This window comes from Acomys minous (assembly GCF_964271855.1).
Source record: "Acomys minous genome assembly, chromosome: 13".
NCBI classification, from domain to species: domain Eukaryota; kingdom Metazoa; phylum Chordata; class Mammalia; order Rodentia; family Muridae; genus Acomys; species Acomys minous.
In genome coordinates this window covers 4,911,731-4,928,830 of record NC_140495.1, presented here as the reverse complement: position 1 = coordinate 4,928,830, position 17,100 = coordinate 4,911,731, and the positions used below count along the sequence as shown (strand labels likewise).

Below are 17,100 nucleotides of genomic sequence, written 5' to 3'. Positions count from 1 at the left end.
CCTGGAAGGATGGCCGGGGCCCTGGGAGGCAGGTGCTGTCAATCACGCCTCAGAGAGTGGTTAGGTGACTTGCCCCAGGCACACAGCTGTGAGGCAGCAGCCGGAGTTGGAGTCTGGCCAGCTCAAAGCTGCTCAGCAGGGTTCGCAGGGGGGCAGGTCTGGTCAGTTGCTCAGTTGACACCTGGGTCTTCCACCTGGAGCCTTCTTGTGGCCTTGTAGGCGTCTCACCTGGGGTCCCCGTGGCAGAGCTGGAGGGGCTCCTGCATCACAGTGGCCTGGAGCGGCACTGGGCCAGCCTCAGGCCCACACTGCTCGGTTTGTTGTTCCCCTTGTGACTTCTGACCCTGAACAAGAGGCGGGTGGTTGAGTCTGAGCTGGAGTGTAGGCCTGAGGCAGAGGCAAGCCTAGGAAGCTGTAGGCGCCACCCTCAGCTCTAGAGCAGCTAGTATGGAAGCCCGTCCCCTCCCTGCCCCTCCTTTTGAACTCGCTAAGCACTTTACCCACAGTCCTCTGTCCACCTCACCTGTTCTGCGAACCTATCCCAGCACCTGGCAGCTGGTGGGTGGGGGCACGGCTCTCCAGGCTTGTGGAGCGAGCTGGGCATCTAAGGAAGCAATGGCTGAGGCCACGAAACCTTGTGCGTGTCATACACCTGTTCTAGGTGCCCATGCTTTCACTGGTGGGGGTTGTCGAGTTATCTTTCTCCTACACCTTTGGATGTCTCTGGTGCTCCCTTCTAACATGGCTGCCGCAATGCATGGGACTCGGGGTAGGCGAAGGGTACAAAGTGGCTGTGTACTCTGGGACGGGGTGCTTCACTTAGCTCAAGTACCAGCTGCTGCCACACGCAGCCAGGGGCGTGTGGGCGCTGTAGGTGCCACCCTGGATCCTGGCTCTTGCTCAGGCTTTGTCGCCTACAAACTTAAGCCCTATGCTTGAATAAGGTCCTGACAGGGCCACATGTGTGCGTTTCTGTGAGGTCCTGGTTGGGAGAAGACAGTAAACACCTCTGTTTGAGCCCTAGCCGCCTATCAGGTTGTCACCACAAGTGTCATGGCCCTGGGTGGCCAGAGCTGAGGCTGGGTTCTGCCGTTCTGATTGGCTAACAGTTTGAACTTGTGGGTTCTACCTGGAGCCTTGAGGTTGGCTGCTTGCCTAAGGCTGGCACTCCTACCATGGTGGGGCGGTGTTCCCAGGGTGGCTCCAGTACCCAGCAGCCTGCCAGCCTCAGGTCAGGTGGGAGCCCCCTCCATGGGTCCCCAGTTACCTTTCCGGTGGGTGCCGGCAGACTGAGGGGCAGTAAGGATGAGTCCGAGCTGACCTCTCTCCGGCAGGGAGGTAGTAGATGCCATGCCCCTCGTGGGGCTGTCCCATGAGGGGACAGGGCAGGGCCACCTTTGGCATTTGTGTACGTACTCTTTCCCATCCTACATCCAAAGGGTCCTGGGGTCGCTGTGGGTAAAGTGGTTGGGATCGTGCCTTCTTGGTAAGGTTAATGGGAGAGACGAGTAGGTGACTGAGGCCACGATAAGGAGGGTGAATGGGAGTGTTCGGCCATTGGGATGGGAAAGAAGTGTGTAAGAGTGGTTGGCGTGTACCTGTGGGTGTGCAGCCAAAAGCCGCTGCAAGGTTGATCCGTGATCGCAGCTTAGCCCTTCTGTCTGAGAAAAGTGAGCCTTGGTGACCTGGGAGCTTACCCTTTTCCTGTAGGCTCTCCTGGTGAGAAGGAGTGAGCACAGGATGGTCCCTGCTCATGCCGGTGCGGGCCGGGAGTGGAGGTACACTAGCCTGGTCTTCCGAAGAGGTGCTGGATGTGTGAGTGGCAAGGAGCCCCGTGACGGGCAGAGGCGTGGGTTGCTGTCATCTCCAGGCGCCTTCCGCGCTGGTCACTGGGCTGCGCTGAGCCTCTCTCCTCTCCGGGGCACAGGTTCTGGGCGTGGGGAGGCGGAGACCCGGGAGTGCATCTACTACAACGCCAACTGGGAGTTGGAGCGCACCAACCAGAGCGGCCTGGAGCGCTGCGAGGGCGAGCAGGACAAGCGGCTGCACTGCTACGCGTCGTGGCGCAACAGCTCGGGCACCATCGAGCTGGTGAAGAAAGGCTGCTGGCTCGATGACTTCAATTGCTACGACAGGTACCCTGGGGCGTCCCCGCCCGCGCCTGAGTCCCAGCTGAGCTTGCGCCACCCACTGAGCTCAGGGCATCTTCTGAGGCGGTGCCCAGGATCCCTGTTGGGGTGTTTGCTCGCCTTAGCTCAGGCAGCACATCTGTGCCTAGCTGTCCCTCTCAGCCTTGGGTCACTCTTGGGGGAAGTGGGTTCACCCTACCTGCTGTTGTTCTCAGAGCTGCTTTGTCTGTGGGGAGGGGCCCGGGAAAGTTTTGCTGCCTCTGCCCTGGAGTTTGTAACGGGGACTCTGGGCCTTCAGGCAGGAGTGTGTGGCCACTGAGGAGAACCCCCAGGTGTACTTCTGCTGCTGTGAAGGCAACTTCTGCAACGAGCGCTTCACTCACTTGCCAGAGCCTGGGGGCCCAGAAGGTGAGGGGCAGAGGGAAGAGGGGCCTAATGTGGCACAGGGGGGCTGGTGGGGGGTGGGTGCGGAGCCTGCTGGAGTGTTGGAGTGGGCGGGCTGTGTGACACAGGGCTCCATGTGTCCCCCAGTCACGTACGAGCCACCCCCGACAGCCCCCACCCTGCTCACGGTGCTGGCCTACTCGCTGCTGCCCATTGGGGGCCTCTCGCTCATCGTCCTGCTGGCCTTCTGGATGTATCGACATCGTAAGCCTCCCTACGGCCATGTGGACATCCAGGAGGTAAGACAGTGACAGCATGGGGCAGGGCAGGGCAGGGCAGGGAGGAAGGAAGGATGGCCGGGCCGACTTCTTTAAGCCCTGGCTTTCCCAGGACCCTGGGCCTCCACCTCCATCCCCTCTGGTGGGCCTGAAGCCGCTACAGTTGCTGGAGATCAAAGCTCGGGGTCGCTTTGGCTGCGTTTGGAAGGCTCAGCTCATGAATGACGTCGTAGCTGTGAAGATCTTCCCACTCCAGGTGAGCCCCTGGGGGTCCCTGGCCGTGTTCTTTCCTTGTGGTCCCACAGCACAATTCAGGCTCCTGACTCAGCAGTGAGAGTCCGTCCACCAGAGGGTCAGGGTCAGGCTGTGCCGGACTGTGACCCAAGTTGGGTTTGGGTTTTGCTCTTACTTCAGTGTTATGTATGCAGTTTACATGGTTTATGTATGCATAAGTCTTTGTGTGGAGGCCAGAGATTGACTCGGAGTGTTTTCATTGATTGATTGATTGATTGATTGGAGACAGAATTTCAGTATTGAACCCACAGAGGTCCACCTGCTACCACTTCCCAATTGCTGGAATTAAAGATGTGTACCACCTTGCCTGGCTCTCCACTTTTTACAATTTTTTTGTTTTTAATTTTTTTTTAATGAAATATTTATTTTTAGCTGGGTGCAGAGATGCACGCCTGTAGTCCTAGTACTCCGGGAGGTAGAGGCAAGCGGATTTCTGTGAGTTCGAGGCCAGCCTCCTCCACAGTGTGAGTTCAGGATAACCAAGGCTACACAGAGAAACCCTATCTTGGAAAAAAAAATTTTTTTTAACGTGTATGGGTGTTTTGCCTGTATGCACCCGTGTGTAGCGCATGTGTGCCTGGTGCCTGTGGAGGCCGGAAGGCACTGTTGGATCCCTGAGGCTGGAGTTACCGACAGTTGTGAGCCGCAGTGTGTGTGTTGGGAATTGAACCCAGGTGCCCAGAAAGAGCAGCCAGAGCCACCTCTCCAGCCTTCTGCTTTTTAAAGTTTTTTTGAGACAAGGTCTCTCTCTGAGCCTGGAACTCACTGATTGGGTAGACTAGTTGGCAAGCAAGGTCCCAGGGATCCTCTGTCTCTGCCCCTCCTGCTTCCAGCACTTTTTGTATAGGTGCTGGGAACTGAACTTGCGTCCGCGTGCTCGCCCGGCATGCACTGTACCAACCGACCACGCGCTCCTCAGCGCCTGGGTTTTCATGATCTTCTCAGAGGCTTTCCGCACCTCGCAGTTAGTGGCCCCAGAGACTCAGCAAATGAAGCTGATAGTGGGCACGTCACTCAGTAGCCTTCTCAGGGACAGATTGAGGATGGAGTAGGGTGTGTGGGTGTGTGTGTGGGGGCGGCTCAGGCTGTGGTGGCTGAGCTGCGTCCCTGCCTCAGGACAAGCAGTCGTGGCAGAGCGAGCGGGAGATCTTCAGCACGCCGGGCATGAGGCACGAGAACCTGCTGCAGTTCATTGCTGCTGAGAAGCGCGGCTCCAACCTGGAGGTGGAGCTCTGGCTCATCACAGCCTTCCACGACAAGGTGAGCGGCTCCCCAGGAAGACCCCAAGATGGGACAGATAGGTCCCAGTGGGTGTGTGATGCGATGGCCCCTGTGTCAGGTGCATCTCTCTCGCTGGCTGTCACTTCCCTGGCTAGGATTGCCATTCTGCCCACTGTGTGCTTGCATTTGAAGCCTTTGCCCATAGCCTCCTTCTCTTAGGGCTCCCTCACGGATTACCTCAAGGGGAACATCATCACGTGGAACGAACTGTGTCATGTGGCGGAGACGATGTCAAGAGGCCTCTCTTACCTGCATGAGGATGTGCCCTGGTGCCGTGGCGAGGGCCACAAGCCTTCTATTGCCCACAGGTACTTGGGTTCAGGAGCCCTCCCCGCACATGGGCTGCAGTTGCACAGAGGGCTGGTGTTGGAAACCAAAGGTTCCTTTGCTTCCTTGGAGGTGCTTGTGGGGTGTGAGAGCAAACCTGGCCTTCCCAGGTCAGTGCTCTTGCGCCCTCTCCTGGGCATATGAGGAAGCACTGGCTCCATCTCTTCAGGTTTTCAGATTTTGGTCAAGACCATTTTGTATCTTTAGAAGGGCTCTGTTAATCCAGTCCTTGTAAGTTATATTTGCTGGTGCTTGCTGGCACAGGGCACATGTGTTTTTATGTGTCATCACGATGACATTAGCTGGCCACTATTCCCTGGGGAATGCCCCTCTATACTCCCCGATGAGCTTAAAAAAGGTAAATGATAGAATTTTACAAAAATATTTTGCCCTCATGGGGCTCAGGAAACTGTCTTAGGACCTCTTTGGATCTCTGAACCATACTTTTCTTCATTTGTTTGGTTTGGTTTTGGTTTTTCTAGTCCGGGTAGAGTTGACTGGCTGCACTGGTTCCTGCACTGCCCTGTGCTGCAACTGTAGCAAGCTGATTCTAAATTCTTGTTCACATTCTAAACATTGAAAACCTCTCGGGAAGACTGTGCCATGCCTTCTGAGGATCTGTGGGCTGGTGTGGTGTAGGGTCTGCCCAACCACCAGGGTACGACCTGCGGGCCGGGGCTTAATGCTGTGTGTCAGCTGCTCTCTTGTTTCCACAGGGATTTCAAAAGCAAGAATGTACTGCTGAAAAGTGATCTCACTGCCGTGCTGGCCGACTTTGGCCTGGCTGTTCGGTTTGAGCCAGGGAAGCCTCCAGGGGACACCCATGGGCAGGTAGGGAGCCTGGGCAGCGGGAGGAGGGGCCGGGACTCAGACTACCCAGCGACTTAGAGAACCAGGCTCTTGTCTCAACAGCAGAGAAACCAAGGCCTGGAGGTTGCTGAGGCTTCCTCCAGCCGGCTGAGCTATCTAGGGTCTCCACTTGGCTTCAGCTCCTCCTCATTGCATTTCAGTCTTTCTCTTTGTTTTTTAAAATTATTTATTTTTCCAAAGTACATTTAGTATGTCTGCATCTCTCTGTCTGTGTCTGTGTGTCTGTGTGTGTGTGCGCGTGCGTGTATGCATGCAGTTTTAAGTCAAGGGACAACTTTAGGGAGTCAGTGTTGTTTTTCTAGCATGTGGGTTCCTTGTGTCTGGCTTGGCCACCAGCACCCTTACCGCTTGACAACTGCTTGCCCTCAGTTGTAGTTATTAAGTGAGATTAAAATAAAAACAAAGAGAGTTCCGGCCAAATGCCTAGAAAAAGCAGTGAAAATTAAGCGAGCAAATCATCCTGGGAGAGTCCCTTGGGGCTTTTAAATGTGTTCTTGCCGCTTTGTTTCGGCCTTTTGATTTTTGCTTTATTTACTTGTTTATTTAGCTTGCGTCTTCCTGTTTCCATGTGAGCAGCATGTCTGTGTGTGGACGCCTGAGGAAGCCCCTGGGCATCTTCCTTGATCACTTACCACCTTGTTCGTTAATGCTGGCTGGGTCTTTCACTTGAACCTAGATCTCACCAGTTAGTTTAGCCAGCTTGCTCTGGGGACCTCATGTCTGTCTCCCATTGCTGATGTTGCAGGCAGGTACATTTATGTGGGTGACAGGGACCTTGGTAGCTAAGTCACCTCCTTGTCTCCTCCTTGTCTGTTAGAGGGTCCCTCCCTGTGTAGTTCAGGCTGATCTGGAACTCTTGCTTTTCCTGCCTCAGCCTTCTCAGTGCCCAGCTTTGCTTTAGCTGTTCATCTTAGCCGAGTACAAAGCCTCAGTAGCTCGCTGGGATGGTCTGGGACCTGCCTAGCTGTTGCATCAGCGCTGTCTCCAGTTTGTGGTACTTTCACAGTTTTTACCAGATACACTCTTAACTCTTGCTTCAGATGTGCTGGAGCCGAGCTTTGCCTCAGAGGCTTGTCTTACCTGGTCTGCCACACTTGCGGTCGCGCCTCCCGGCTGAGTGTGTGAAGTGTGGCTGGGCTCTGAAGGTCCTGCCCTCCTTTGTCTTCATGTAGGTTGGCACCAGACGGTACATGGCCCCTGAGGTGCTGGAGGGAGCCATCAACTTCCAGAGAGACGCCTTCCTGCGCATCGACATGTATGCCATGGGGCTGGTGCTGTGGGAGCTTGTGTCCCGTTGCAAGGCTGCAGATGGTGAGTCAGGTGGCGGCCCTGGGTGCCCTGGGTTGGGGGCTGGGAGCGGGGCCTTGGGTGATCCTATCAGCCCTCACCTCTCAGGGCCTGTCGACGAGTACATGCTGCCCTTTGAGGAGGAGATTGGCCAACACCCTTCCCTGGAGGAGTTGCAGGAGGTGGTTGTCCACAAGAAGATGAGGCCCACTATTAAGGATCACTGGCTGAAGCATCCGGTGAGGGAGACTACAGGGCTGTGTGAAGGGACCTGCCTTGTCGGCAGAAGCCGACGGACAAGGAGGGAAGGCTGCCCCGTCCCTGAACTCCAGGGAGCTATCCTAGAGGTTCTGGGGAGTAAGGGAGGCCCTGTCCTTCTCCTTGTCCCCGCTGTGGCTCAAAGCTTTGTGTTTGGGCTTTGTGTGTAATTTGACTTGAGTCCCAGTGCTCTGAGTCCCTGGGGTTGTGAGGGAGGCTGATCTCAGTGGGTGACCAGCAGAGAGCAGGGAGTCAGGGGCTGCGGTAACCTGCCATGGCTGTGATGGGCCATAGGCTCTGCCTGGGCCTCTGATACAGCATCCCTTGCTGCCCTCGCTGAGTAGCCCTCACAAGGTCCTTCCCCCCCTCCCCCCCCCCCCCCCCCCCCGCTCTGCAGGGCCTGGCGCAGCTCTGTGTGACCATTGAGGAGTGCTGGGACCACGATGCAGAGGCTCGCCTTTCCGCAGGATGCGTGGAGGAGCGGGTGTCCCTGATCAGGAGGTCGGTCAACGGCACTACCTCGGACTGTCTAGTCTCTCTGGTGACCTCTGTCACCAATGTGGACCTGCTCCCTAAAGAGTCCAGCATCTAAGCCCAGGACACAAGCGTCTCTTCAGACTCAGTGGATCTGAAGAGAGAAAGGAAAGAAGTTGTGTTTTGTTTTGGAAATCCCATAAAACCAACAAACACATAAAATGCAGCTGCTATTTTACCGTGACTTTTATTATTATTATAATTATTATAATTATTATTAATAATATTATTTTTGGATCGGATGAGTTTTTACCAGCATATTGTTCTACTGTATCGCAAACAGCGGACATGTCAGCAGGCGTTGAGGTGCTGAGCTGTGAACGCAGAACCAGCGCCCTGCTGAAGAGCCTCAGCCACTCCTGCCCTTTGGGAGTCATTTCCCCCGCGCGTTCTTTGTTGTCTCAGAATCTGTACCACAAAGAAACCCATCTCCTGTCTTAGGAAACTCAATGCTGCAATTCTCTACTAGAGGAGCCTCTGAAGACTGTTACGTGGACATAGCCTCCCTCAGGAGAGGGCTCCCCCACCCCTGCGTTTTGTGTTTCTCCCTTTTCAGGCAGTGAGCTTAAGGAATGGCAGATGTGTCTTCATGGATCTAACGGGTGCCATCCTGACCCAGCGAGGGGACTGAGATGAGGAGGACGGTTGGAAGGGGGGAAGGGTTCTGGGTAGGAACAGAGCTACACTGGACTTGGGCACATTTGGAGCAACACCCTTGGCTATGGAGGCTACTTTCTCAGGTAACAAGGGATTGAGGGCAAGGACCTTGTGGGGGCCGAGCAGTAATACTAGCAAGCACAGGGTCTGGAGAAAGCCCAAGAGCAGGGGCCAGCTTGCCCCTCCTGCCCAGTCTCTTCCCAGTAACTTGGGCTTGGCCGCAGGAGGAAACACTGCTTTGCTCCTGTGTGAGGACTAGGTGAGGGCGTGGTGGTTTAGTAGACAACTCTTCTTGAGATGTGCTGCTGCAGATCTCTCATGGGGGAGATACTGAACTGCATTCTCCTCTTGGCAGTTTGGGGGAAACCCCAGGGCACCCCCTGCACAGTGTGGGTGGGCCAGTGGATCCCTGGGTGGGGGTCTTGCCCATCTGCAGCTCTGGCTTGGCCCCGTGCAGTGGCATTACCAACTTCTTTCTGAGGCTCATGGACACGGCTTTCTCCAGACCCTTTAAAGTGGTGCATATTCTAAAAACTGTGTTTCTATTACGCCGTAACCTTGCTCGAGGCGGTGAATGTTCCTAATGCTGCTGTTTCGACATTGGATTTTTTTTGTTTTTAATTTATGAAACATGCTAAATTTTTTTTTTTCAGACAGAACACACACATCCACATACATACACATGCTTTGCTGTGTGGCTTCCGAGGTTTAAATTTTAAAAAGTAAAAGAAGTAACTTCACGACCACAGACCACCTCAGACCAGAAATACCTCAGAATTTTCTACTTGTGTATGTTTTATTAATTATATATTTTGTTAGTTGTGTTGTCTTGTAGGAAGTATATTTTAATGTAAGTTGGCTTTTATGACAAGGACGTTTAAAAGAAATAGAGAAAAAAAAAAAGGTTGTGTCTTCTAGTCAGTCCTACCATTTTTGTTTGATAAAAGCTCCCTTGTAAATACTTGTCGTCAGCTGTAGGCCGGCTGTCTGGGCCGAGTCTGGCCGTTCATCACTCTGGTTTAGACTGTATTATTTAAACAGCACATCTCTTGATCTTGAGCGTAGGCCGCTTCCTCCCGGATTGCTTAGAGGTCAGGCGTTGTTCCACAAGGCCACTGGGTAGAACTCAGAATAACACCCCCACTTTAACCTGGCAATACCACAGCCCTCAGACCCATGCTAGGTAACTTTACTTGATTTAATTCCTGCGGCAGCGGGTGGATTCTGTAACCGTGCTGTGAAATCTGGGAGGGTACAGCTCACAGCTGCGCAGCTGCTCCCCTCAGCATGTTGTGTGTGGTGCCTGGGGCAGCCCTGGGCTTGTTCTTCTTTGTGGGTGTTTGTGCACAGGGTGCTGAGGAAGGCCAGCTGGCTTCCCTCTTAGACTGTAGTCGCTGTTTCCATGGGTCAATGTGGGCTGGCTAAGTAGTTAGGGGGTCATATAATCTGTCTCTGTAAGCTATGTGTGTCCCTTTCTCCCCCATTTGATTTTTGTGCTGTGGTATTTTTTTTTTTTCCTCTCTCTCAGAATGCTTTTCACTGGCAAAAGAAGTCTTACAGCAGTTGCTTTTCTTCTCCACTTATTTCTTTAAGAAGCTTTAAATATTTATTGAGAAGTGCCATATCTACTTCTTTAGCTTTCTCCTCAGGCAGTGGGGACACCTCTACTTTTGACCCTTAACAAACCAACCACTAAGAAATGTAGCTGCTTTGATGTAGGAGTGACCCAGTCACCAGTCACATGCTGTGCCAAACATGAACCTGGCTTTCCCGTGTGGTCTTTTGGACCTTGGGTGGCTTTTCTCTTGCGTGCTGGCTTGGTTGTAGGAAGCATCCTGGCCTGGCTAAGCTCTGGTGTGGGACGTCCCAGGCAGGACACGAATGCAGTGGGACAGGCCTGACACCTTTTCTGAGGTGGCCTTCCTCTTTGCTGACCAGCCACAGCGGTGTCCTTGTCAGACTTTCTGGTCAGAATGGAGTCTCAAGAAGTGGTTCCTGTTTGCTGTGACCAGGACAAGGGAGACTCTGGGAGGCGCTGTCTGTGAACAGGGGCCGTAGCAGGTAACACACCCGGTTGCTTATAGCTGCAAGGTGGGTGGTAATCTAGGGTGTGGCCCGGAAGTTTGCGTGGGCCTTGTTCTTTTTTCTTCTTGTGCCCAGTTGAGTGCTGGGACCTCTGCCTTGCACTTTCCCTTAGATTTCTTGTCATTTCCTTTCTAGTCCCCTCTCCCCTAAGCTTTTTGGAAGACTAGGAAGTCCCTGTGTATGGAAAGGATGAGACAAGTCAGGGGAGAGAAATAGCTAGAGGTGCTTTCTCCTTCCTCCACTGCGTGTTGTGGTCCAAACAGGCTCCTGTGGCAATGGGCTTTGGCAGAGGAAGGTTCTGGTTGAAAATACCCGCAATAGCAGGCAGTCATCTGTTGCCGGGAGATTTCTGTGAGTAAGTCAGAGAAGGGGCCAAGCAAGTGAAGACAGAGTTGATGAGTCAGGGGCTTGGGATGGCAAGGAAGGCTGTGAACAGTCGTTAGCATCTGGGCTAGCATGGGCTGGCCCGGTGCCATGGCCACCAGATGCAAGGGAGTGCTGAGCCTTCTGCTCACACACCCAGAGCGAAGGGCAGCTCTTGTTCTCATCCCTGGGCTATGAGGCTTGCTGGACTGACCTTCCTGACAAGGCTTGAGCTTCTAGGACAGTGTGTGATCCTTTCATTCTGCCCTGTCCTCCCTGGACCACACCTGTCACCCTCTCTGACTTGCTACTCTGCCTTAGGGCTTGTGTGAAGGATTTTTCTTGGTAGCTGGCCTAACATATGTTTAAAGGTGGCCATGCGCCTTCTGGCTCGGAAAGCCAGAAACACAGCGTCGTGGCGTGGTTCCTATGCTCAGCCACTGAGGCAAGGAAGTGACTGTCCCATCAGGAGCTGGAGGGCTGCATGGCTCTCTCACTCACACACACTGTGTGTGACGCTCCTGGTGTATACTGGTGGATAGGAGAAGGCCCTGTTTATTTCCCCTAAATAATTAACACAGTAAAAGCACACTGCACTGTAAGTTGGATTCCTGCTGTTGTTCTTGAGGACTCAGGTCACTCTCTGCACCCAGAGTCAGAGAGCACTTTTCCAGTTCTCCCACCTTGAGCTGCAGCATCGGCTACATCATCTTTTCGGGCTTTTGGTGACAGCCTGGTCCTCATTTCAGGACTGTAGATGACGCCTGTCCCAGAAGTGCAGTGTGCCCTCTACCCATCCACTCACTAACTGGGGAAACAGCCAGAAAGGGATGGTGTCACGGCGTCCCTTTCTCTCCGCTTGTGTGACATGAATTCTCCTCCGTCCTTGGCTGTCTGTAAAGGCTAAATTGAGAAGTAGGAAACAGCTTCCTTGCTTGGCCTGGTGATGATGTTAAATTGCAGCTAGCATGGTAGGCCCAGTGAGTCATCTGATGAGTGCTTTACAGTCTGGATGCTCAACCTTCCGCGCATTCAAGATCAGGTGCCTAGTTTTTCATGCGTGGGTCTGGGTCGTTGGTTTGTAGCCAGCAGTCCTCCTGTGAATGTACCCGGACCTTTAAGAGGTTTAGGAAAATGTTTGGAGATACTTAGTTTTATAGAAAAAGGAAAATGATGTTTAAAATACTCCTTTGGGAATCAACTAGTTGATTATGTTTAAAAAGGTGCAAAAGGCCCATAAACTGTCAATAAATATACCAAGTTCTTAGGTGGGCTGTGGGGTATTACTTCTTGGACGTAGCTGTGGTTACTATAAATTATTGTTGGGCTGACAGTTTGAATTGAGATCAGGAATGTTGGCATGCCCTCCCACTCCCCACCCCCCAACCACGTTGTAGCATTTTCATGCCAGCATCTTCCAGATGTGAAGGAAGCAAGATTGAATTTGTGCTGCTCAGTTGGTGCCCAAACCAGTGCTGTTTCTCCCGATTCACAGTGGCCCCTGGCGATGATTTTCCTCAAGAATTACAATACATGTTCCCCAAAATGCCAGTGTGGTCCAATGGGCCCTCACTGGCCTCTCGTTCTCCAGGCCAGTGTCCGCAAGCTGTCTAGGCTGGGTTAGTGTATGCAGCCATGTGGGCATATGTGGTACTGTTTAAACGGGGTGCTCTGGACACCGGCAGATGACAGTTCCTGGGTTCATTTGTAGACTTTGTGTTTTTGAGTTTACAGTTGGGAAAAGTGTGACCCATTAGTTTTTTGGGCAAGTGAAGGTGGGTTTTTCATGAATAAACAAATGCTGCCTCCAGTCTGGGAGCACCCATCCTCACTGCACGGGCCGTTCCCTGATCCTGATCACTTTCCATCAGCGTTGTTAGATAGTATTGTAAATAAAAAGAGTAGGTTACATAGCAGACGCCACTTGAAATTTTACTTTAAGAAGTCTATAGCTTACACATATATTTAGTTATATCTCTTGACAGATTGCCTCCACACTGTGTGGAAATTGTTTTATACCACAGATTATTTTTATAAACTAGTTAGGTGGAGTGACGATGCTTCTGTAATCCAAGCCAATGAGCTTTACTTTCAGGATTGTGTGCACACTGGACCCGAGTGCTGGGAGCTTAGCTTAGGGCTTGCATGGCTTCCTGAATACACTGGCAGCCTGGAGTTGGTTTGTGGGTCCCCTTTGGCTCCAGCTCCCACTCACAGGGCAGTGACATCTCAGTCCTGCTCCCTGCCTGTGGTGAGGACAGTGGCTGCGTGAGGGGAGGCAGTTCCATAGTGGGTTTGATTTCTGCTGAGCAAAGGCTTCTGAGGTTGAAAGTTTGTCAGCTCCTTCCATAGGAGGTTGTCACGTGAGTGGGTTAGGAAGCGGTAGGACAGAAGTCGTGTCTAGAGAAAGATTTGGGTACAGAAAACATTGAAATGGGGATTGGTGGCTTTGCGTTCCTCTAACCAGAACTATCTAGGACCAAACTGAGAGATTCTTTGGAAGTGGGGCCACCGGGGCCAGCGGTGGAGTGGAGAGTTGTTGGGCATGTTTGGTCCGGGCCCTCTTGGAGGCTGCTTTCTGCTCTGTTGAGTCAATCAGGAACCAAGGGAGGAAGGTCAGGACCCCAGCCCCACAGCAGGGTGTCTTTCAAATGCCTGTAGAGGGTTTCTGAAAAGGCCACCGCAGCCTTCCCTCACCGATTGATTTTGGGGAGAGAGTGTAAGGCTGCATGTGTGGGACCTTGCCTGAGGGTGGGGGAGGTGGAGAATTCAGGTCAGTCCTGTTGTCCACGATGGTCAGTTCTGGGGTCCAGCTGAAGGCCTGGTCCCTGCGCCCTGCCTGCTGGCTCTAGCTGCTGCTTATAGAACTTCACTGGACGGGGCGGTTCTGCTAAGAGCGTCGTAGTGTGTCATGTCAAACCAGCTGTCTCTCTGTTCATCCTGGCTTAGAATGCTGCTTAGTTCCAGATCCAGCTGCATCCTGGGAGAACCCCCCACCCCCACCCCCAACTTCTGTTTCCCATAAAAGAACACTTACTTCTGTGCTCTCCAGCCGCCTGTCTTGGAATGTAATTCTGTTGTGCCTTTGTTTTCCTCACCCACTCCTCAAAAGCAACTGCTGTGAGCTTTTTTTTTCTACTTGTCTTTTCTAGACCCCACCCCTTCCCTGTCTCCCTTTTTCCAGCCCCAATTTCTGGATGCGCTTGTGTGATCCAGTTACCTCAGACCTCATGTTGGACAGTGTCACCATCCGGGCCCTCTTGATCCTGCGAAATCCTAGCACACATGCAGGAGGCCTGCTGAGTGCGGGCAAACTCTTCCCGAGGATGGAACCAGGGGCTCTGGCAGGCCTGTCCTGGCACTGTGGTGGGGCTGGTGGGGGTGTCATCCGAAAGGTGCTTCCTGTGTCCTGTGTATTCTGTCTTATTCAGTATTCTCACATGTCTGAATAGGCAAAGACACCTAAATGGCTGGTCTCACAAATCAGCTCCAAAGATGAGCTCTTCATAACACATTTCCAGTTGCTGGAGCTCAGACATAGAACATTCCTTCAAACAGCAGGATAGAAGCCCCCATCCACTGCCGCAGTGCATTCTGGGAAGATGTCTATAGTATACATTGCTGTGGAGTTAGGCCTTGTGGGATATGGCTGCTTGTCATTTTGATGTATTTTAAATAAATAAATATATATATTTTTAAAGAGCCTTTTTTTACCAGTTCAAAAAGCTTAACTAACCAGCTGTCACCACATCTGAATTTTTGTCTCTGGGGCATCAACGGCAGGCCGAGATGAAAAGCGGTAACTCAGCCGTGAGTTGCCTGCTCTGAGCTCTCGTGCAGTCCCACTGACCATGGGACACCAAGGTCAGTGTGTTCCTGGTGGGTTTTGTTCAGCTCAGCCCTCTGGGTGTTTGGTGTCTGCCCGGCTTAGAGGACTGTTGACCTCGGCTCTGGTGCGTGCTTTAGCCCAAGTGGGGTTTTCCCAGAGCACTGCCGTGAGTAAGTGTATGAGTTTAGCCAAATGATCTCTCTATAAGGAAAAAGCACGATCACTGAAAGTTTGCCTACTTCCGCAGAGCCCGGAGTAGGAAAGACTAGTTGTTGGAGGCTGTGGGAGCAGGCAGTTGTTATGTGGGCAGGAGATCTCGTTTGAAATGCTAGGCCCACCAGCAAGGGTACAATTGCTCCCCCTTATTTTTTCCCCCCCAGAATTCTGTAAAAATGCAAAGAAAGTTGAGTGGTACTCGAGAGTGAAAGGAGAGGGTTACTGCAGATTAGAAACTTACCTCTAGACTTCAGTTCCATGCTACAAATCCGCACGATGCCATTTTTTCAACTGTACAAGAGAACCTGCTATCGAACCTCACACGACCCCGGTGGTGACGTCAAAGGCCAAACTTTTCACCTGTTAATATCTTCCACATTTGTCACTGAATCTGAGTATGTTGTTAGGCAGTACTGTAAAGTTGTTAACCTTGCATCGAGTTTGATGTCGATTCCTGGGAAGAAGAGCTTTGGGCGCGTGGGAGCCAGTGAGTTAAACAGCAGAGCACGGGATTTTGCAGGGACAATTTTGGAACCAACAGAAAATGTTGCTTTTTATTTACCATCTTCTATATCAGTTTTACCAGCTACTTCTAAATTTGTACATTATTTGGGAGAAAAACCTTAAGGCTTGTCTAAGATAGTGGAAACGTGTGTGCTGCCCCCTAGGATGGGCAGCTAAGAGTCACTGAGCTGTGTTGTCTAACTTGTATATATGAATTGTAATTAAAAGTTTGGGCTCATCTGTTTCTCACAGTTTAAAATGACGAGTCATTGCGAAGTCTATGCTTTCCAGCTGTAGAAGTGAGGGAGCTCTCCGAAGGGCTAAGATGAAAGACTTTCTAGTTTTGGGCTCAAATTCGATTAAGTACTGTTTGTACGCCAGAGTATGTGAGGTGTAAATGTAGTAGGACACTTTTTCACCCGTGTAGCTATAAAATAAACATTTTGTAGAACAGAAAATAGCTTGTACTACTGAATTAACAAAAGTTATACTAAAGTATCATGTCTTTTAAAAAAAAAAATATATATATATATACACACACACAGAGTTAAGCTTGTTGCTGTTGCCCTATCTGGATTTGAAAAGTGTGCTGATTTATATATATTACACACACACACACACACACACACACACACACACACCTTCTTCAATGGCCTGAAGCAGACATTCGTGTAACTACAGTTGCAAAATGCAAACATTTTAGGAAGAACGTTGTATCATAGTTCATTCATTTGCAGTGGATCTTTGCTCCTTTTTTCTGTGGTAATTTTAGAAACGAGTGTCAAGTTTGAAGTTAGATCTGCTAAGTTGGGGTTTTGCTGCTGAATTCTGCACTGGGTCCTCAAACAAACCGATGTGAATGTAGCCTCCCCCCCTCCCCATGTGAAGGAGCAGCCACACCCCCAACAGAATAGGAGGAAAAGTCTAGAACTATTTCAAGTTTTATCTTTTTGTATATGAAAATAAAAAATAATAAATAAAATAACCTTGTCTGTCTTTTTAAAAACTTGTATTTTATCTTTATCTGTGTATTTGTATGTCGTCTTGTGGATGCCTAGAGAGGCCAACACTGGTGATCAGGCTATCGGGCTGTGGTGGGAGGACCTGGGTGAGGTGGCCACCTGTCTTGGGACAAGGTATGGAGGGTGGGCTTCCGGAGCCTTGAGAACTGGAGTCATAGAGCTGCAAGTCCTTCAGACTTGTACTTGGTGGAGATTTGCTCTGTAATTTGCTCAGTTGTTTACCTGGCTGGAAATGATAGTTTGGCAAATCACAGGTTTACTTCCTAGAGAGTCTATCAGACCTATAACAGAAAAGGCAGTTGGCCTAGCTCAAGCAAGCAGCCTTCTCTGAGGCTTAAAAGCCTCTACTTAGGTGGTCATTAGAAATGGCCTCCTGCGTGAGTAATTGCACCTTGAGGGCAGATGAAAGGTATTGTTTCCAGTTAAGAAGTGGGATTTGCCTAGGGTTGTGGGTCAGTTAAGGGCATGCTTACTTAGCATGCATGCTCTGGGTTAGAACGCCCAGCATTGACTAAATTGGGCATAGTGGTGCTCACCTGTAATCTGCATTCTGGAGGTGAAGGCAGAAGGATCGTGCATTCAGGTCCATCAGCTACATAAAGTGCTGGAGAGATGGCTCAGCGGTTAAGAGCACTGACTGTTCTAGAGGTCCTGAGTTCAATTCCCAGCAACCACATGGTGGCTCACAGCCATCTATAATGTGATCTGATGCCCTCTTCTGGCCTGCAGGGGTACAAGTAGGCAGAGCACTGTATACATAATAAATGAACTCAGGCTGTCCG

The 17,100-nt window shown here is 51.5% G+C and overlaps 1 protein-coding gene across 5 annotated transcripts in view; it reads left to right on the top strand.

The window, feature by feature from the left end:
• The window catches only part of ACVR2B (activin A receptor type 2B), a 35,052-nt gene extending 18,952 nt beyond the window's left edge, over positions 1-16,100 (top strand). For 3 of the 5 annotated variants that reach the window (XM_084754917.1, XM_084754915.1, XM_084754916.1), the window contains exons 2-11: positions 1,928-2,135; positions 2,428-2,537; positions 2,661-2,812; positions 2,904-3,047; positions 4,202-4,345; positions 4,526-4,674; positions 5,410-5,524; positions 6,736-6,874; positions 6,959-7,089; positions 7,506-16,100. In XM_084754917.1, coding sequence (XP_084611043.1) covers positions 1,928-2,135; positions 2,428-2,537; positions 2,661-2,812; positions 2,904-3,047; positions 4,202-4,345; positions 4,526-4,674; positions 5,410-5,524; positions 6,736-6,874; positions 6,959-7,089; positions 7,506-7,700 — 1,487 coding nt within the window. In that variant the 3' untranslated portion in view covers positions 7,701-16,100. Of the gene's footprint in view, positions 1-809; positions 2,136-2,427; positions 2,538-2,660; positions 2,813-2,903; positions 3,048-4,201; positions 4,346-4,525; positions 4,675-5,409; positions 5,525-6,735; positions 6,875-6,958; positions 7,090-7,505 lie in introns of those variants that run through there. The other 2 variants (XM_084754914.1, XM_084754913.1) reach the window with 2 other exon arrangements.
• The last annotated feature ends 1,000 nt before the right edge of the window (positions 16,101-17,100 follow it).